Source organism: Pristis pectinata, chromosome 2, assembly GCF_009764475.1.
Source record: "Pristis pectinata isolate sPriPec2 chromosome 2, sPriPec2.1.pri, whole genome shotgun sequence".
Classification (NCBI taxonomy): Eukaryota; Metazoa; Chordata; class Chondrichthyes; order Rhinopristiformes; family Pristidae; genus Pristis; species Pristis pectinata.
In genome coordinates this window covers 114141935-114163736 of record NC_067406.1, presented here as the reverse complement: position 1 = coordinate 114163736, position 21802 = coordinate 114141935, and the positions used below count along the sequence as shown (strand labels likewise).

Sequence of the window (21802 nt, the reverse complement as noted above, 5' to 3'; positions counted from 1 at the left end):
GGCAGTGGTGACATACCTCGTCAGCTTCTGTTTGTATGTGGGGATAAGGGGCACGGTCTAGTGGTCTGACTCAACAAATTGTGGGTGGAGGGTGGCTCGGTAAGAGTCTTTGATTGTTGTGTAGCAATGATCGAGGGTGTTTGGACCCCTGGTGGGACAGGAAACTTGTAGTATTTTGGTAACACACTCTTGAAGTTAGCCTGGTTGAAGTTACCAGCTATGATGAAGAGGGCCTCAGGGATCCCGTTTCAAGGCCGTTGATCACGGAGTATCGTTCATTGAGTGCCGGCTTCACGTCAGACTGGGGTGGGGTGTAGACTGCAGTCAGAGTAGCTGAAGTGAACTCCCATGGTAGGTAGTATGGGTTGCACTTCACTGTTAGATATTCTAAGGGAATATATTTCAAGGGATTGATTAATCCTATCCCTTAGACTTTTTTTTCCATTAACTTCCCTATTCCTAACATCACGTTCGTGTTTGTGGTCCTTTCGTCATTTGGCGCCTCTCCTATGGCCAGTGAAGATTTAAAACCTTTGTGAGGGCCCTAGAAATCCCTTCCTCTGGTTCCCATTGCAATCTGGGATGTATCTCATCAGGACCTGGGGATTTATCCACTATTAAGCCCACTAAGACATCTGATACCACTTTTTTAATGATATATTCTTGGATTTCACCTTCACCCTGCTTTAATTCTCCAACTGCAATATTGTTCTCCTATGTACAGATGAGATGTATTAATTTAAGACTTCACTTATATCCTCTGGCTCTACACACAAATTGCTATTTTGATCCCTAATGAACCCTACTCTTTGGTTACTGACTTGCCCTAACATACTTAGAAAATATTTAAGGATTTTCCTTAACCTTGTCTCACAGTAATATTTCATACCCCCTCTGGCCCTTCTAATTACTTTAAGTACCTCCCTGCACTTTCTATACTCCTAAAGGGCTTCCCCCAATTTCTGTAGGACTCGCTATCCTTGCCTTTCTCCTTGTGGGAACGCATTGGCCATGAATTCTCATTATTTTACTTTTGAATGACTCCCACTTGTCAAATATAGATCGACCCACAGGTAGCTGTTTGCAGTCTACTTTCAAGGTCCTATCTTATGATATTGAAATTGGTCTTCCTTCAATTCAGGATCTTAATTCCCTGACTATCCTTATTCCTTTCCATAACTACCTTGAAACTTGCAGAGTAGTGGTCACTCACTCAAAATGTTCTCCCACTGACATTTCAGCCACTTGTCTAGCTACATTCCCACAGATTAGGTCCAGTACTGCCCATTCTGTAGACAGTCCATTTAAGTATTAGCTCATAAAGTTCTCCTGGGCGCACTCTAAAAATACCATGCCTTTCTTACTAAAACGATCCTAGTTAGTACTGGGAAAGTTGAAATTGTCTACTAGTTCCCCTCTACCTCCTGCTGCCTGCTAGGAAGACTGTGACACCCCCTTTTTGCTCCTGAGCTTAACCCATGTAGCTCCCTCTTTCCCTTGGGCTAGTGTCAGCACCACATAAATAGAAGCCCACTTCTCCTACACTAATCATTGAGCCAAGCATGCAACTGCCTAATTCTATTAATCTAGTGTCAATTTGCTCATGGCTTGGATTATAATGCAGAGTTTATTACTTCGGTGGTTCTGCTTTTTAATTTAGTCCCTGGCCAGTCTTGCTTTCTCAACAGAACCTTTGTGGACCCTGACAACTGGATCCTCCCTCTCCCAGTCCAAGTTGCTCTCCAGCCCAGGGAGATGTACCTTACCCTGGCAAAGAATAGGCAACATAGCCTTCATGTCTAATGCTGGTGATTTGTATTGCCCTAATTATATCAACTGCTGATTGTCTGCAGCTGCAGCCACCTTTTAGCTCTCTCCCACCCTTCCACTCGAGTGGCTCCTGGTACCACACTGCTGTGGTAGTTTGCTTATCCTGCCTGTCATTGGCACAAATCTGTTGGACATGTGCAGGGGCTGTGGGGCTGATGCTTCTATAATAGTCTCCTGGTCCCCTACACCTGCCTCACTTGCTGTCATATCCACCTGTCTTTGGCCACAGATCAGTTCCAAAGTCTTAAATCTGTGGGGTATAATACCTCCTGGAGCAAATGGTCCAGATAACTTTCATGCTTTGCAATCTCTCACAATGTCTGCATCTTGGACTCCAGCACCTCAATACGGAGCTGAAGTTCCTTGAGCTGCAAATACAGTTGCCTTGGACAAAAATATCCACATACTGTAGAAGCAACAAATCTCCTGTCCACTTTCTTTCCCACCCACCCCGCCATTTTATTTAGTGAATGGGTTTAGTGTTAATCCAGTTGTTTAACTCACTTAGCATATTAAAGTAAATTATTTGGATGTTAGAAGTTAGTTAAATGCTCTAAGTTAACTTGGCCTACTATCACTATCAAAGATTTACCTGTGATGTAACACTGCAAATTTCTCTTGTAGCTTTTAAAACACTGCTGATCCCACTCTGTAATAAACTTGCAGTGGCTGCTCTCATCCTGTTCTGAACTTGAGGAATGAAGGTCTTATCTAAAATTGTGCTTTAAGTATGACAGTGAGGATAAGATAAATATGAGTAATTGAACCAGTTGAGAGAAGTGTTGAACATTAGAGCATGAAAGGCAGATTAAGGCATGTGTCCCAAAAACATGTACTTCATACAAATACCAAGCCTCTGGAGAATAAGCTGAATGAATTGCCAATGTATGCTTAACTTGAAGGATAGGCTGTGGTTGCCATTACTTTGATATGACTGCTAGGTTATCAGAATAGGGGAGTGATTAAATCACGTTATAAGGAATACAGTAAAGATGGGGAAACTTTTGAAGGAAAAGAATTCCCTTAGCATTTTGGATAATGTCACTTCTGTGGGAGAGAATGTAGCAATGGAGAAGCAGGCAATAAAGTCCTTGTGGGGGAAAAAATAAGAAATAGGAAAAGGATTTAACATTTTAGTGATAGTTATACATTGGCCTCCAACTAGCAGTTCTGAGGTAGTGGACTCCATAAATGACAGCCGGTAACAAAGGCAGGTGATGTTAATGGAGGATTTTAACTTTTATATAGGGAGGGGTCAGACAAGCTTGCATCAGAAAGATGGAACAATTGGACTGTGCATGGAATAGACATGCAACAATGTCATTGAACCAATGATATGTGTAGGGGTATGAGGGTAGGCCATGTCAAATTTTGTAATGAGTCAGATTGAGTTAATATTAACACTAAGTAAATGGCAGATTTAACATTATTGAGTTCAGTGTAATATTTGAAAGGGAAGAATGTTAAGCAGATATTATGATTCTAAGTTTCCATCTCATGAAACAAAGACTGACCACAATAAACTACAAATCTGTGAGAGTTATCTAGGAAAGAATTTAATATGATGCAGAACCTGTTTATGATCCTAAGCAGAAAGACTTGGACTTCCCAAACAGCCATGAATGAGTAAGAGGTAGAAGTGATATAAAACTAAGTGGTAATGCATGTGAAGAAACAAGAGCTACTGCAAGTTCTGATGTCTTGGGAGAGAGACAAAGAACAATACAAAGTGATCACAGAGTACAAGTTAGAATAATAGAATATAAAAGCAGATCTGCAAGGATATTGACATCGATCCAAATGTTAATATAGATAATAGTGATAATTATAAATGAAATAGAGAATATTGAGTGATTACTTTGTGATAGTACTTAGATTAGAGGTATTTCAAGAAAACAGATGTTGAGTAAGGGGTGGAAACTTGTTGAAATTAAACAAATATTGGCAATGGAAATGAATATTATGGCCTTAGAGGTACGAGATCAAAGGAACGGGTGTTTTTCAATCTAGAAATTTAGAAGAAGTATGTGAGAGCACTACAGAAATCCTGCAATGATCTAACAAAAACCTACATTTATGTTGGAAAATTGAGTATGCAACTTGGCATAAGTGAAAATTAATTGCAACTTTAGCATTAGAATACAATTGTGAAAGTTTGTTTAAAACAAACACATTATGGACAGTATAAATCACTCGTGGGTTGAGTGCGGTTTGCCATTTGGACTTGTTCCTGTTTGGTATGTGGATGGTGTTCAGTTTGAATAATGGGTGTGTGTAGTTGGTGATGTAATAAATGTTATTAATTTACATTCATTTGTAACGATTTAAAATAAAATCTCCACAGCATGAATTGGAAAACATTGAACCAACTCAAGGTTTATCATTCGAATCCTCCGTGACCTTTCTTCAGAGGCTAATAGGTCTTGTTGATGTGCTGATTTTTGCCAGCTCCCTTAGCTTCACTGAAATAGAGGCTGAAAAAAACATGTCTTCTGGAGGAATATTAAGGCAGTGTCTTCGTTTGGGTGAGTCTATTATGCAGTGCAATCTGGTGCTCTGTGCTTCAAATATTACAACCTAAGAATTCATAATTATTTAGCACATTGTTATAAAACAACTTAAATTATGTAAATTACCCAATCAGACTTTGAGTTATTTTAAAAGATACATGTTTTCACACTATTTTGAAAAAGTTAACCCAATATTTAAATTTGTACATTTTAAGCATGCCACAGTAAACCTCTGATAATCCATTCTCAAACTGTTTGGAAATTTCAGTGTTTAAGCATCCAGCTTACCTGGTGATATTCGCTGAGCTCCCTCTTATCTTGCTGGGACCCCAGTCCCCCGGCTCCCTTTCTACTTACCGGGTTCACTAAAACACTTAATATAATAATGTGTAAGATCTAAGTAAAAAAAAATTAACTGTGGGGGGATATTAAAAGGAATAACATCCAGTAGACTGGAAATATGCCAGTCCAGCATCACTCAAGTCCTGAGCATGCTGGATTTTTCAGATTTACAAAGTATTTACAAAATAATGCCTTTTTAAAAATTATAAGTATTAGGAATGTATGAATTACTATATTCCACATTATTTTAACACTCATCCCAGTAGCATACAAAAATTCTGACTTGCAATTTTTTGATGCTTTCTGTTTTGTGCACTATAATGGTTGACTTTGCATTCATTTACATTGGTAACAGATTTATGTGAAATACAGTAACAATGTTGTGCTTATTTAGATAAATGTTCCATATCCTTAGATTGTTTACTACTGAGAGATAAAAACATGTAGATTGCTTTTAGCTTCTTTGCTAATTCACTGAGTTATGGCTGGAAAACAGCTTAATAAAATTAGTAATTATATTCAATTTAAATTGTGTATAATTTAACATTATAGTCATGTGCTATTTGTATCAAAAGATTAAATTTGCTGATCTATTATTTAATGAAAGCATAAGTCAGAATTGATGCTAAATTTTGGTAATAAGTTCTCCAAATGTAGTTCTTACAGTAAAGTTACTGCAAATGGACCCAATTGACCTACTAATAGACAGTGACCACAATATACTGTACGTACAAGATGGAGGAGGATACAAGCATGAAAAAACCCAGGGCAGTAGATTGAAGGAAATCCGAACAGACAGTATTGCTAATGATGTAGAATAGCAGTAGAAAATAAGTTAAAGGGTGCTCAACAGTCCAGAAAGGAAAAGTATTATGATTCTTTGTTTTTTTAAAAAAAAGAACAAAGCACACTCAGCATTGGATGAATAAAGACATAAGGAAAAAATTGAAGGTTATATAGGAGGCATACATTAATTCTATCGACAGCATGGGTGAATCTGACAAGTGAGAAAACACAAGCCTTGGAAGTCTGAAAAAGAAATTCAGAAGGCAAAGAGTGAAATTAGTAATCAAAATCACAATGTTTTGAAGGAAAACAAAAATTGTGATTTTAGGATTGGAGTAGCATTTCGAAAATATGGACAAGATTAGTTCATAGGCAGCTATCGTAAAATGGCAGAAACAAAGAAAACACTTCAGTATTTGCTTGGTGGACAGATCAGGTGGATGTGATGTAGATGGGTGAGATTAGATGTGATGTAATCACATTGTGAAATATTGAACAAACTAATCAAACTTGGCGGATAAAAACTTCCACCTGGGAACAGATAACAGAAAACCTGGGAACTATAGATCAGTAAGCCTAACATCTGTGGTAGGTAAGTTACTGGAGAGGATTCTGAAAGATAAGATGTACATGCATCTGGAAAGATGGGCCTTAATTAGGGGTAGTCAGCATGGCTCTATGTGGGGGAGATCGTGTCTTGTGAACTTGATTGAGTTTTTTGATGACATGACCAAGAAGGTAGATGAGGGCAGGATGGTAGACGTGGTTTATATGGACTTTAGTAAGGCCTTTAAGCTTCCACATGGTAAGCTGCTCTGGAAGGTTAGTTTGCATGGAATCCAGGTAGAGTTGGCTAATTGGATACACAATTGGTTTGATTGTAAGGAGGAAAGGGTGATGCGGAAGGTTGTTTCTCGGACTGGAGGCCTGTGACTAGTGGTGGGCCTCATGATGGTGCTGGGCCTATTTCTATTTGTCATCTATATCAACTATTTCGATGAGAATGTACAAGGCATAGTTAGTAAGTTTGCAGATGAAACTAAAATAGGTGGTATTGTCGACAGTGAAGAAGGTTATCAAAAATTACAGGTGGATCTTGACCGGCTGAGGAATGGTAAAATGGAGTTTAATTCAGACAAATGTGAGGTGTTGCATTTTCAGAAAGTCAAGTCAAGGTAGGACTTTCACAGTGAACTGTAGGGCTCTGGGGAGTGTTATGGAACAGAGGGACTTTGGAGATCAGGTACTTGGTTCCCTGAAAGTGGAGTCTCAGGTAGATGGGGTGGTGAAGAAGGATTTTGACTTTTGTCATCAGTCAGGGCATTTAGTATAGAAAATGGGAAGTTATGGTTTGGATGTACATGACACTGGTGAGGCTGCACTTGGAATATTATGTTGAGGTTTGGTCACCCTGCTATAGGAAAGATGTTATGAAACTGGGAAGAGTGCAGAAAAGATTTACAAGGATGTTGCCAGGACTCCAGGGACTGAGTTATAAGGAGAGGTTGGACAGGCTTGTAATTTTTTCCTTGGAGCATAGGAGACTGAGAGGTGATCTTATAGAGGTGTGTAAAATCATGAGGGACATTGATAGGGTGAATGCACTGTCTTTTTCCCAGGGTTGGGGAATCAAGAACTAGAGGGCATGGGTCTAAAGAGGGGAAAGATTTAATGGGAATTTAAGGGACAACTTCCTTACACAGAGGGTGGTGTGTATAAGGAATAAGCTGCCAGAGGAAGTGGTTGAAACAGGTATGATAACACCTTTTAAAAGACATTTGGATAGGTGCATGGATACGAATGGTTTATAAGGTTAATGGCCAAACGCGGGTAAATGGGACTAGCTTGGATGGGCAGTTTGGTTGGTTTGGACCAGTTGGGCTGAGGGACCTGTTTCCGTGCTGTATGACTCTGTCTCTATTTGGCCTGGCTGGAATAGAGCTGCTTGTTTTACTAAAACCTAAAGTCGAGATTATATTATGTACTCTTAACAATTTATTAGTAGCACCAGAGGACTGGTTGGTGTCTATTATACCTACATTTAAGAAGCAATATAAACAGACCACCGTGTTATAGCATCAATAGTGGGGGAAAAAATAGAAACACTGTGAAATTAGAAGAATGTCTAAAGTATGGCATCAGGACTCTAGCTTGACTCTGATTTATGTGCCCATGCACTAAAATGCAAATATCCGAGACGAACCAACTTGCTAGCAGTTCTGTGTGGAATCGCCAACCAGTGGTGAGTACATTTCGGCGCATAAATCAAGTGTTTTTACTTGTGTGAAACAGTGAAACTAGAGTCCTTCAAGATACATTTGTCACCCTGAAATCAAATGGGGACTCCAGAAGGGTGGCATGAGTATGGAATCTGAAAGTAAAGGATTTGACGAATAGCCTGGATGTTTGTGTTATATTTTCATGGTAATCTGTGCAATCATGTGACATGTTTCCAAATGGACTACTGGGCAGTATGCTTTTCCAGTATAACTTTTGTGGAATTCAGGTGTTGAAAGTACTAATGTACCTAATCAGTGCAAAAAGCTGTTATGAATTGCTAGCTGCCTTCAAGGCAGAATGTAGTGAGTGGGAGTGAAGGCTAGCCCTTCACAATGGAAGAAGGTAGAAAGATGTGTTCTGCAAGGATCAGTGCTGGGACAACTGTTTACAGTTTGAATTCAGGATTTAAACTGTGGAATCAAATATGGAAATGATGCCAAAGGTGGGGAGGATGCTCAGCAGATGATACTTTGACATGTAACGGAGACCATTAATAAACTTGTAGAATGGACAAATAATTGGAAAATGAAGTTCAACTCTGATCTATTTTGGTGGATGGAATAGAGAGGTCATTTGCTACTTGGAAGTTTTGAGTTTAGCTACAGAGAGGAGCAAGTGGGTCTTGGTTACAAACACACCTATCACTAAACACTATGATAGTTTAGAAGGGACGTAAAAAATAAAAGACAAACCAGGCACTAAGATTTCTAGAGGGACAGAATTGGAAAGTAAGGAAAGAATGCTGAACTCGTATTGAACCTTCAATAGAGAACCCACAATACTGTGTATCATTCTGGTTGACATATTATAGAAAGGATATGGAGGCATTGGAGAGGGTGTAGAGCAGGTGCATAAGAACGGTATCAGAAATGCAATAGTATATATATTGGCAAAGGACGATCGGACTAGGTATCTTTTCTCTGGAGAAAAGATGGCTGAGGAGTGACCTAATAAAGATCTTTAAAACTGCAGAGTAGGTACAGAGAGAATGTTTCCATTTGTGGGGAATATTATAACAAGAAGCAAACAAAGTAAGATAGTCATCAGGAAATTGAATTGGTAAATTTTTTACCCAAAGAGTGATAAGAATGTGAAACTCACCACTACCACAGGGAATGATTGAATTTATTGACTATACTAAATTAGGTGTTGCTGAGGATTCACAAGTCAAGATTGTAGGCCACTTCAGAGGATGAGAGTTAAAATGAGCAACCGTGGGAGTGCGATCTCAAGTTCCTTTCCTTGCAACATGTCTATAAACCATGAAATTCTTTTCATCTTGCTGCAAAGGGGAATGGGACCTAAGTTAATGCCTCATTGGGAACTAAGCAGTCTCCCCGGCAGCAGAACTTGAATGTACAACTTTCATGTTCTGTTATAAAGAGTTATGTAAATATAGCGAAAGAATAACTGTCTGGTTACTTTCTGTACATTGGTATTGGTTTATTATTGTCACTTGTACCGAGGTACAGTGAAAAACTTGTCTTACAAACCGAGCTTACAGGTCAATTCATTACACAGTGCGGTTGCTTCAAGTTAGTACAGAGTGCATTGATGTAGTACAGGTAAAAACAATAACAGTACAGAGTAAAGTGTCACAGCTACAGAGAGAGTGCAGTGCAATAAGGTGCAAGGTCACAACAAGGTGGATCGTTAGGTCATAGTCCATCTCATTGTATAAGGGAACTGTTCAATAGTCTTATCACAGTGGGGTAGAAGCTGTCCTTAAGTCTGGTGGTACGTGCCCTCAGGCACCTGTATCTTCTACCCGATGGAAGAGTAGGGAAGAGAGAATGTCCCGGGTGGGTGGGGTCTTTGATTATGCTGGCTGCTTCACCAAGACAACGAGAGGTAAAGACGGAGTCCAAGGAGGGCAGACTGGTGTCTGTGATGCTCTGGGCTGTGTTCACAACTCTCTGCAGCTTCTTGCAGTCTTGGGCAGAGCAGTTGCCATACCAAGCCGTGATACATCCTGATAGGATGCTTTCTATGGTGCATCGGTAAAAGTTGGTGAGAGTCAAAGGGGACAAACCAAATTTCTTTAGCCTCCTGAGGAAGCAGAGGCGCTGGTGAGCTTTCTTGGCCATGGCATCCACGTGGTTTGTCCAGTACAGGTTGTTGGTGATGTTCACTCCCAGGAACTTGAAGCTGTCAACCCTCTCGACCTCAGCACCATTGATGTAGACAGGTGTATGTACACCGCCTCCTTCCCTGAAGTCAATGAGCAGCTCTTTAGTTTTGTTGACATTGAGGGAAAGGTCATGGTTCTCGAAGTGACTATATGTGACAGTGATTATTAATTACAGTTGCTTGGTGCAATTTCTAAGCAGTTTGATTTAAGATGTTGCTTCATATTGCAATTTGGTTATTGGATGACCCATATCCAAAGCTTTGCTTAACTATCATATCTACGATGAAGTTACTTTGACATTTCTAACCTGCAAGTGCATTGTTTATTGTGTGATCTACAAATTGATGTGTGCCTAAAATTCTTTGCTATATTTCCCCATTTGTTTTCTCTATTTGGTAGAAAATTCTTAGTTTTTAAAAAAAAAGTCTTTGAGCTATCCATCATTCTCTGTAGGTGCAGGAACATAAGTTGCGCTTTGCCTTCTGTCAAAACAAGCCTCTACATGAACCAAATGGAAATGTCCTTGAATGATGCAAGCTAAGTTTTCTGCAGATAATTATATTTCTCCTGGGGAACCTATATCCCCTGTCTCCCTGATGATGCACAGAATTGGAAACTCAGCAACAAATTGGTACATTATCACTCCAAAGCATGACATTTAAGATACAAACAACCAGTATTTTGTATTGCTTCCTTTATGTTTCTCTCTTAATAGTAAAGAGGAGGAAAATTATGAATTGGGGTACTTTTTATTTGCAATATAATTAAGAAAGGAAATACTGAATATATTTTAACCAAAAATTATTGTTCACTATTTGTTCTGTGATTTGTCTCTTAGAATTTCCAACCTCCGTTTGGAATTCCTTTTTTTCCAAGTTTTTAAAATTTCAAAACTAGCTAATGTGGTCCAAAAATGTTGCAAAATATTGAAGAGATGTCATTAAATAGAAGGATGGCTTAAAATTGTAGCTTTAAATCAAATTGAGATGTGTCTTCAAAAAAAGATTTGCTTTGCTGTAATTTATTGATGGATCACTATCAATTCAAAATCAAAGTTGAGTTTATTGTGATATACACAGGTGCAATGAAAAACTTGTAGCAGTATCACAGGCACAGAGCATCATATAAGCAACATTCACAAGAAAAACAAATTAACCATAAATTATAAATGAGAAAGGACACAATTAGACCAAAAAAAACCAAGTCCACTTTAGTGCATAGTGATCAAAGTGGTCATAGTATTGCTAAACTGTAGGTGGTGTGAGACTTCAGGCTACATGAATGTTACTGGAGCAACTTGATAATATTTTTATTTTGCTGAAGTGTAAAATATAGTTACATGGAGGCATTAGTGTTCCCTCTTCTTTGCAAATATTAAAATAATTGAAAGGCAAAGATTTCCTGTGCTTCTCAGTGCTCATGTTTAATTAAAATTTATAAGGTAGATTCTTTAGAGCTGCAAGGAATAATATTGTGTCAGTGCTTAAAGTGATGGTTTTGAATGTGTTTTATTTGAAACATGATGTAAATGTTCTCGACTGACTTAATGTTGGTTAGTCTGAATCTTTTACAGTTGACAACATTCATGTATATGTAATGTAAAACCATTGAGGCCTTGTCTTATTAAAGCAGGATGTTTGTTCCTTATTAGCAGTAAAGGTATAAAAATTAGTGTATTGAATTTTGTGTAGTGTAAATCTAAATGATTGTCAGGTTTAACTCAAGAACAGTGAATAATACTTACACTCAAAAGATAGTAAACAAATCTGAATTAAACACGTTGAATTGATTGAAATAAATTGTGTTACACATCACAGTAACTAAGCATTTGGTTTGATTAATACCCCACTTTAGAGCACGGCTTAGAGAATGACAGATCAGGAATAACACAATGATGAAAGTATTTTTGGGTATTTCAAGTCAGACACAGAGGTATTTATTACATTAATTGCCAAATCTGTACATTTTTTTTATTTCTGACAATCTGTTAGCATTATTATGATTAATATTTTGTGGTACCAAATATGAAAGTAATTGCAGAGTAGGGACAAAATTACAGTAATTATTAGAAAGGGATGTAAATGAATTTGAAAACAATGTTTGAGTAAAACCCATAACATGATCTTTGCCCGAAATATGATGTACAGAAGAAACAGGCGCAAATTCTTTGCCAATAGTGAGCAGGCTATGATTTTGGCTTGAGGATGGAAATAAAAATATGGACTAAATATTTGTGGATCCCTCATCATTGGTCGGCAGTTGAACACTAACCTGATCTTAAGTGATTTGGATAAAAAGAAATCTATGACAGCAGGCTGTGGAAGGTGTCTAGACATGAGTGAGTTTAAGGTATAATTTTAACTTAAAGCTTATTTCTAGGTATTTGTGCTGCAGGACTGGCAAACAACTGTTAAGTTCCAAGTAAATGGTCTAACTGGAATCGGGGATGAAAATGAAAGATATATTGGTGCTCCAATATATTGACAGACCAATATATCTGGATTCAATAGGGGATATTGCAAAGCTTGTGGGCTCTGCTCTTAAGAGGTAGTAAGTGGTTTGGGAGGATCAGTAAAAGCTGACGTGGGAATAAAGTTTTGAATGGGGAAACAGGACTGTAGGAGAGAAGGCAGATTGTAATTATTTAAACAAAAGACTTCAAAGTAGTTTAGAACTGTGCATTTTTTGTGTTACTTTGTCATGTTATTTTAATTGAAGTGACTGTAAAGATACCTGTTGCTCCATGTATCTTACCTTAATTTGGAATAAAATACTTGATGAGCAGAACTCGAGTGGCTCACATTAACTTGATCGGTTTTTTGAGAGATTAGAACATTACTTGCTCAAGAGATCCAAACATCAAGAGAATGCTTGTGTTTCATCCCCAGCTAATATGATTATAAAAGACTGTGTGGAGCATTTCCTATAAAAGTGAACTGTACAGAGAGGTTATGGAGAAGGTCAGCACAGTTGAACCCAAGAAGGAATCCATAGGTGACTGGCAGTTTTGACATTACTTTGTATCTTTCCCTGAAAGACAGGAATCAAGGATAGCATCCTCTTTCCAAGGTTCTGCTGTAGATGCTCACAATGTGAAAATAGAGCATTGAAACTCTGAAATTGGACAATGTTAGGAAGAATAAACTTCACTGTTTGCTTCATAACTCTTTTCAAACTTTACTCCAAGTTCTTTGTATTTTTTGTAGAATATGATTAAAACATTTGATGCTTGTGCTATCATGGGCTTCCTAATTTCTTTCATGCACGTCTCTGATATGGTTATTATGTGAGGACTAAACTAGTTTAAGTCTATGGAAGGTTGAAAATGTCTCCTTCTCTGGAAATTTAACTGACGTGTTCCATTTCGACACTAGAATGATAGTTTTAGCAGAGATGCATGTGGGGTGATTTTGAAGGTTTAGTTGAATGATTAGTTGAATTTGGCTAACATTTAAGGATAAGAATTTTTAAGTTAGGGTTTGGGAAGAGGCTAGGGAGCAGGAAGTGATCTGCTACAGGATTGTAAATTATCCATTAACTTTACAGTGAGTAAAAGTCAGCACCAGGGGCTGATACAATAATTTCTGTTTTCTTTCGGTTGAGTGATAATGATTTTCTCCAGATATTTTGAGATTCATACTTAATGTCTTCTGCCAGTTGATTTGTGTGTAAACTGATTTTTTTTGTTTTCTTTCCAATGGCAGTGTGTGCTGTGGCAGTGAGAAACTGTTTGGAATGTCAGCAAGTGTGCCGTGTTAAGTCTGGTGCTGATAACACAAAGGCTCAAAAAACAATGCAAAGCCTTCTTGGAAGTGGGAAGTTAACAGCCAAGGCAAGTGTTTGATTCGCATGTAGGTTGGAAACCCAGATAGATAAATCTTTTGATCTGGTCCCATGATCACTATTAAGATTTGTACATGTCATAAAATTTAATTTATGAAGAAAAGAAAATTTCAAAAATGTGATGAAATGCTGAAGTTTAATACATTTGCAGGCACAGCTTAATTGTAGTACAATTTTAGACAGTTAAAGGGAAAGTTATTAAGCAATAAAAATTGTATTTAATATATGGGTATACTCAGCATAATTCCTAGATCCCCTGAAGTTTCTTGCGTTTCAACTAGTACCATGGTCCAGAAGATGTAAATGAGATGAGAAGTTGACAGATCTTTCTGTGCAGTTAGTACACCAAGATGCATCATATTGATTCCTGGGATTCCAGGTATGTCATATGAGGAGAGATAAAGCAGGCTAAGGCTGTACTTTCTTGAGTTTACAAGTAGGAGAGATGATCTCATTGAAATGTGCAAAATTTCTTCGGGGCTTGACGATGGATTCAGATTTGACTATTTCCCCTGGCTGGGTTGTATAGTACCAGGCGGAAATAAGGGGTCAGCTGTTGAGGCTGGTGAACTTCTGGAATTCTGTACCTAGGAGGACTGTGCAGGCTCGGTCACCAAGTATATTCAAGATGGAGATTAATAGTTTTTGGATATCAGAGGAATTGAGGGATATTGGGTTAATGCAGGAAAGTGACACTAAGGATGAAGATCAGCTGTGATCTTAGTGAATTGCAGAACAGGACGAGTGACTGAATGGCCTACTCTTCTTTCTATTCCTTATGTATTTTTATGTTCGTATTGATACAGTTAGGAAGTGTGGGGAGCCTGCATTCTAGAAATCTGCCACAGCATTCTGCTTCCCCAGAATAATGAATTTTGGTTGAGGATAAGTACAGAGAGTAAAACATAATGTATGATTAAAGTAAATTAATGACTGTATGTCAGTTTTTGTCCTCGTGTTTATTCTACTTCAAACTCTGACTGGAATGCACTATCTAAATATAGTGGATTTCCATTAGTGCTCTTGTTGTCAATGTATATAAATTCTGGCCAAAATAAAGAAGAACTTGTGGGATTTATAAAACATTATCGATTTAAGGTGAAAGAGGGTATTTGAGAGAGATACTGAGACATGTTGTAAAACACGAGTGAAACTTGGGTGGTATGTTGCTGTGATTTGAACTCTCAAAGTGAGAATACTGATTTAAAATTATTTGTATGGATCCTTATCTTTGAATTGCATGTTGTGAAGCTGTTGGAATAAATGCTAAATGTCTGGTTGGTTCGTAAATTTGGTGCATCAGCATGATGATTTAAGTCATTCTTATTTAATTGTTTACTTTAGTTAAATCAGTCAATTAATTTTCCTGGCCAATGTGAGATGTTGCAATTTTACTCCACAATGCGTCAAGCTATTACCTGGATCCAAATCTACACCCTGAAATGAAAGGTCAAAGCTCCAACAGACTCCACCACCCAATTTGTAACTCAGGATAAACTTGAAAAGGGGAGGAAATTAAAAGAATAAAATGTAACAGTTTTGTGTGGTAAATTTGACACACATCCTTAAAAAGGTCAATAATTCTTGAGCTCTGTTGTGCTTTTACTTGTGCTTGTGTTTTTGACAACTTTTTTGCTTTCTTCAGACCTCTATTGATACTGTAACAGGTGGTATTTCACCAATAAGAGATCTTGATCGCTTGCTGCAAGATATGGATATTAATCGCCTTCGAGCTGTTGTGTTCAGAGATGTTGTAAGTTTTGCATTGTGGTTTGCATTTAATTCTATTTTGCCAATTCATTTTACGGAGCAAGAACTTTGTTTTAATAAATTCTTTAATAGCCCATTAAAGGTTAAAATTTGCTTGTAAATTCAATGGGAAACTGTTGTACTTACCCTCACAAATGATCAACCTTGTGCATTCAATAACTTGCTGTTTTATGAACCTGTCTCCATGAATCTCCATGTTGTGTTACCTGTGAGGTGTCTGGAGGGTTATGATTCGCAAAAGGGAGGTAAAAATCAAAGGTAGAGGCAAGCGGTTAATAATAGTATGTTTGTTGATTCCACAAGTGCAAAATAATAGAAAGTAGACAGTTGAGATCTCTAGCTTTTCTGATGTTTAAGCATTACATCTGTGAAACCAAATGTAGTCTAGGTGAATATTTTGCAGAGCACCTGTGCTTTGTCTGCAACAGCCATCTTAATCTCCCAATTGAAAGTCTTTTCAACTTCCCTCCCCATTCCCACACTGACCTGTCTGTCCTTGGCCTTCTCTGCTGCTACAGTGAGACCAAACGCAAGCTAGGTGAACAGCACATCATATTCCTCTTGGGTAGCCTACAGCCCAATGATGTGAACGTCGAATTTTCCAATTTCGAGTAACCCATGTTCCTACTGTCCCACCTAGGTTCTCTATCCCTTTGTTCACCTTTTCCGTTCCCATCCTCAGTGTTACCTAAATTAGTCTGCCTCCCCACCTGGTTCCATCTGCCCATCACTCATGCACCTATCCACCTGAATTTCTTCTTCCTTGGTCTACCCTTCCTATCCCCTCCCCTATCATTTTCCATCTGCCTAAAATTATTAATTTTTTTCCTTGTCTGTTTCCACTTATAACCCACCAGCCTCTTTCTCCAAGCTCCCCTCTCCCTTTCCCCTACCTTGCTCCATCTGTCCATCATCTCCCACCTCACCTCATTCCACCTAACAACTGCCAGCCTCTAACTGGCCCCTCCCTCTCGCCTCTTTATATTGGCTATCTCAGCCCTGATGCAGGGTCATGACCAGAAACATCAACCATCCTTTTGCCTCCACGGATGCTGTTTGACCCATTGAGTTCCTCCAGCAGTTTGTTTCTGTTTGAACAATATTTAAAGTGGATCGGTGAAAAAATTGGAATTTGATTGAGATGTAGGTTCCTTCCACAGAAATTACTCAGCCATTTATGCAGGGTGCAACATCCATAATTATATGGGTGCATACAGATGTGGGGACAATAAATTGAAATTTCTTTTTCTCCACTTGAATCTTCAGGTTTCCTTATGCATTCATTTCTGATGAGTCTTTTGGAAAAGAACCAATATTTATTTGGACCCATTCCCTAGATCCAGCCACATAATGAAAACATATTTAATTTATGTCTATACTCTAGCAAAATATCCCAAGGCTTACTGACTCTAGCAAAATGTCCCAAGGTTTACTGAGGCACATAAAGAGGGAAGATGATCAAATCTATGGTTTTATAGATAAATTTGAGTGCCTTAATGGCAAGAGATTGAGGTTGGGAAGATTTAGGATGGGAATTGCAGAGTTTAAGGCAATTGGCAGCTGAAGACATGGCAAGCAACAAATGCTCCTTAATAGCTACTTTTGACCAAGCTGCCCAAATGTTTCAGATCTTGCAGACAGTTCAGAATCATGGGAATTTTGGTATTTAAATGGTAATAAGTCTGGAACATCCTTGCATGCATTATCCTTGCAAGTATGGAAGGCTTGAAGTTGATGAAAGACAGATGACACTGCATGTATCTGTGTTGTGCTGTGCTGAGATTCATTTATGCCTCTTGGATCATGTGCTGGGTTAGACTGGTGCAAGATCTGAAACCCCACTGTTTTGATGCATATGTAGGACAAAGGGGATACTTTGGAGATTTATTTTAAAGTTTTTAATGTTTGTTTAAGTTGTTGATTCTTTAAAACAATTGTTAAATGTATTTATTTTAATAGAAAATCAAATAAAAATACCTTGCAGCTTTGTAAGCACTTGTCATGGGCATTTGGGAGGTTGAGCTTCTTCATTGTGTCATTAGGGTCTCACAGTTGGAGTTCTGGGGGGCTTGGGCCTGCAAGATACCCATTCTGACCCACACTAGGTATGTATAGGGGACTGCTGGCGGCTGGCCTGTGTAATAGGTTGTGGGTCAATATTTCCTAAGTGGCTTGGTGTTGACTTTTGTTCAATAACATTTCTGTGTCTTTAGATGTTTTGCTAAATTAAGCATCTTTTGTCATTTTAATAGGTTTAAAGATTGTGTTAATGGAATTCAAGTATTTTGCATGTGAGGTATTTAAGAGATAGGATTAGGTTTAAATTCATTGTTATCCAATATTGGTTTTAATCTAGTGTGATATGCTGAGTAATTTCTCTTCCAGTTTGTATTGAAGTGTCTTAAGCATAATGAAGCTGTATATAAATTCCTCTTTTTACAGGAGGACAGCAAGCAGGCTCAGTTTCTAGCCTTGGCTGTGGTGTACTTCATCTCTGTACTGATGGTATCAAAATATCGAGAAATTCTGGAACCTCAGAAGGATAGAAAGCTGTCTCGTAGTCAGTCTATCAGAAGTACTGACAATGTAAATGGGGCTACAACAAGCACAGGTTAGATTTGCTGCTTTCCTAGCCTCAGAATAATTTCAAGCTTCTAGCTGCTGATTTGTACCATATTTCATAGTTTGATATTTGCGGCATTCAGGAGAAGCCACACTCAACAATCACAGATGCAAATTCACCAATTTTTTTTCTTGAGCTCATAGGAGCAGATGAGCAGGTACAAGGATTTGCAACCAATGCAAGTTTTCCCAAAGTGTGTGCATTCATAGATTTCACTTGTGTATTATTGCTTGAGAGACCATTCTGGTATGAACCTGCCAGGAGATGAGGGTCTCTCTGGCCCTCTTGCATGGAAGTTGGAGTGGGAAAGTTAGATAATCTGCCACACTTCGGCTACTCCAAATAATTTGAGGGAAATGCTTGTTAATTACTTTCACTTTTTGCCAATGCTGATATCCTTCCTTACTAATTTCTCCTATGGATTGTGAATAAGTGCAACTGAATCCTCTAAGTTTGATTAAAATTTGTTTCAACAACCATACAGTGGTCAGCTAGATATATTTCAATTCATTGTAAAAGAGTTTGAAAAACATTGGATTTGAAGAGTAAAACTGTGGGGATATACTTAAATAAAAGATTTTCAATGAAAGAATGCTATTACCAGATCTGTACTCTGAACGTTTTATCTTTAAACTCTATACTGGGATGTTACTTAGTCCTTAAGTTTAAGGAAACGGTCCTTGAATTAATCAAAGTAACATGTCCATTGCGTAGGACCTTGGCTGCATGCAATAATTCAACCAAGGTAAAATTTAATTTTAAATCCTTCCTTAAGGTTGCAGTCAAAATGGTGATATCTAGTATGACAAGAATGCAAGTATAATTGAAATATAATTCTGATTTGCATTAATTAAAAGGTCGTGCTGAGTTTGGTAGCAGAATGAAATATTGGCCTTGACTTACTGAGGAGATAGGTAAGGATTGCAGGAGCACCGTAGTGAGCTGTGTACCCAGCAAGCTTTGACCCTCCAGTGTTCCATCTGTCCCTGCCAAATGGGCCATTTTACCAGTGGAACCAAAGAGTGAATTTGGTAGTAAGAACCTGGGGACCCATAAGATGGTCTCCATGCTATTTGGTGCCTGAGTAGAAATTTATATTGCAACTTGGGGTCTGCTATTCAATGCAAAAGTGTTTGGCTGCGATTGGTTGAGGGAACTGGAGTTGGGGATGGTTGTGGGGTAGGTAATGTGTTTGATAATACTGGCTAATCATCATCATGAGGATGAACCTATTTTAGCTCTAAAGCAAGCAGCTTTAACCTCACCTGGACCACTCACTGCTGGCTGTTTACTTCTGCTATGTTGTTGCTGTTGGGGGGGGGGGGGGGGGGGCGGCCGGTGGTGGTGTTGTAGTGCACAATTCCCTCTTGTTGAAATGAAAGTTGCTTTGCACTACCAGTGATACCATCTGACAATTGACCTTCGATTTGGTCCTGCTTGGTTAGCAATCATCCAGGGCTTGAGTCACTGTTGTGAACATTACTGCACAGGGAATGCATTTAGAGTTTTGACTGTCCTCCAGCACTGCCTGTCAATGGGAGTAGTCAGTGCATATAGATAAAAATCTGGGCTATGTTACAGATTACAGCCATTTTTAAAGTGTAACTTTGACATTTATTTTTCTTTAGATGCAAAAGATTCATCAGGTTTGGCAGGTCCAACAGCAAATGATGACGCATCAAATGCACCGATTCGAAGGGACTCTGGTATTGGAGAAGAGCAGGTTTTAAGTACGGTTTCCAACTTGGGAGCTAGTAAACCTGAGATCGTCAGCACTGGTCCAGATGCAATGAGTGAACTTCTGTCAACTCTCTCTTCAGAGGTTAAGAAATCACATTCACAAGAAAGTAAAGGTGAAAATGGAAGTAATTCTGAAAATAAAACCACTGCTACTGTGTCATCTGGATCCCAAGGGAAAAATGTCAATGTGAAGGAAATCCTAAGAAGTCTGGTGAATACACCAACAGATGGTCTTGAAGTAGATATGGCACTGATAGGGCCATCCTTTTTAGGAGTTATTGGGGATGCACCAGGAGAACAATCTGTCCAGTTCCGTTCTTTTGACAGGTAAATATTGTGACCACACTTTCAAAGATTTTCATTTGCTTTCAAATTAAATGTTATTGCATATAGTTCATAAGTTTTCATTTTTAAATTTTACTTCTCATGAGGTTCTCAGGAACCTTAACATGGCAAAGTCATTACATTGCTGTAATATTGGATTTTGCCTTTCAATGGAAGTACAATGCATTTCAAGAGTTTTATTGATTCTTTCATACCTGAGTTTACTGAAAGAACTGTGTAACTCAATAAATCTACACAAAGAGTAAAGTAGGCAGAAATTGGAGCATTAGGATACTTCAACAAAGTCCTAGTAAAAATTTGGTAACTAAAATTGCTAGCAGCACCATTTCATTCTGCTGTGCTCCCACTATTAACACACTTAATTTCTTGCCCACCCATTCTCATTTCAGTATATGCACAGCTGCTTCATATGCATGCAGTTAGGAAAGAGTCAGAATTTGGAGAATCAGAATAGCATAAAGTGATGTTCAAGCTCTAATCATCTTGGTACCAGAGCCAGGATACTTCATGTATAACAGAAGGCTAAAACTGTTAAGCATATCCAATTTTCAAATTCCACAAGACTTAAGAATAATTAAGCTTTGACCTGAGGGTTAGATGGAAATGGGGAGTTACAATCAAATTAGTCCTGATCTTATTTGTAGGCGTGGGGATGAGTGGACTACTCCTGCTCCTAATTCACATATTAGTATCTTTGTTTATCAGTAAATGATGATTTTAAATAGATGAAGGCTTAAGTGAAGGTAGTAGTGAACTTGGAATGATTCCCCTGGGGAAGAATTAAGAGTCATTCAGTTATGTGAGAATAAATAAGGTAAAACTCTTTAGATAGCTGTAGAGTCAGCAGCTAGAGGTAGTAACAGTAGGGTTGGCATCAGTTTAGTTAATTGGCAAAAATGGTGAGTTTTTAATGCAGCATTTTGTTATAACTGTGTTCCTGTGATGTGCCTGAGGTACTTTACCTTGTTCATGACAGTATATAAATGGATGTTCTGGAATGTACTCTCTGGAAGGAGATTCAGAAATAACCTTTAAAAGGTGAACATGAAAAAGAAAGTTTATAATGCCATGTGTTATTTTTTTGGAGCTAACTGAAAAGCTGTTAACAGCTACTACAGATGCAGTTTACCAATTGGCCTCATTCTATGTGGCATTACTCTGCAATTTTTTTTTTGTTGTTTTTTTTTGAAGCGCTCTTTCATCCCAGAACAGTTAAAGTCCAAATTAGATTTTTATACTCTGCATGGATATTGTACTCCAGATGAGTGCCAATGATATTGGCACTGGCTGGTGCAGTATGTTACTTCTATCCAGCAACTAAATGCTCCAGGAATACCTGGGTCATCAACTTGTATCTGTCTGTGCCAAAATCTGTCAACCAAAAAATTGTTTCACAATTATTCATGCAGACTATTGTTGTATGATCTATGTTGTCTGAAAATGATATCTAAAACTTCTTAAATTTGCTTTCGTTCACCAAATACTCCACTAAGGACAATTAGAAGGTAAAATAATGATAATGTAAGGGCAAATGAGGTTAATTGTATGTGGCAACCTTTCCCTTCCCTGGCTATGTCACCCCTGACAATTTATGATGAGCAG

The 21802-nt window shown here is 38.2% G+C and overlaps 1 protein-coding gene across 1 annotated transcript in view; it reads left to right on the top strand.

The window, feature by feature from the left end:
- The window catches only part of lrba (LPS responsive beige-like anchor protein), a 626133-nt gene that overhangs the window by 121667 nt on the left and 482664 nt on the right, over nt 1–21802 (top strand). Inside the window, exons 25-29 of the mRNA XM_052010590.1 lie at nt 4175–4355; nt 13584–13711; nt 15368–15475; nt 17935–18103; nt 19744–20182. Of these exons, the coding sequence (XP_051866550.1) occupies nt 4175–4355; nt 13584–13711; nt 15368–15475; nt 17935–18103; nt 19744–20182 (1025 nt within the window). The remainder of the gene's footprint in view (nt 1–4174; nt 4356–13583; nt 13712–15367; nt 15476–17934; nt 18104–19743; nt 20183–21802) is intronic.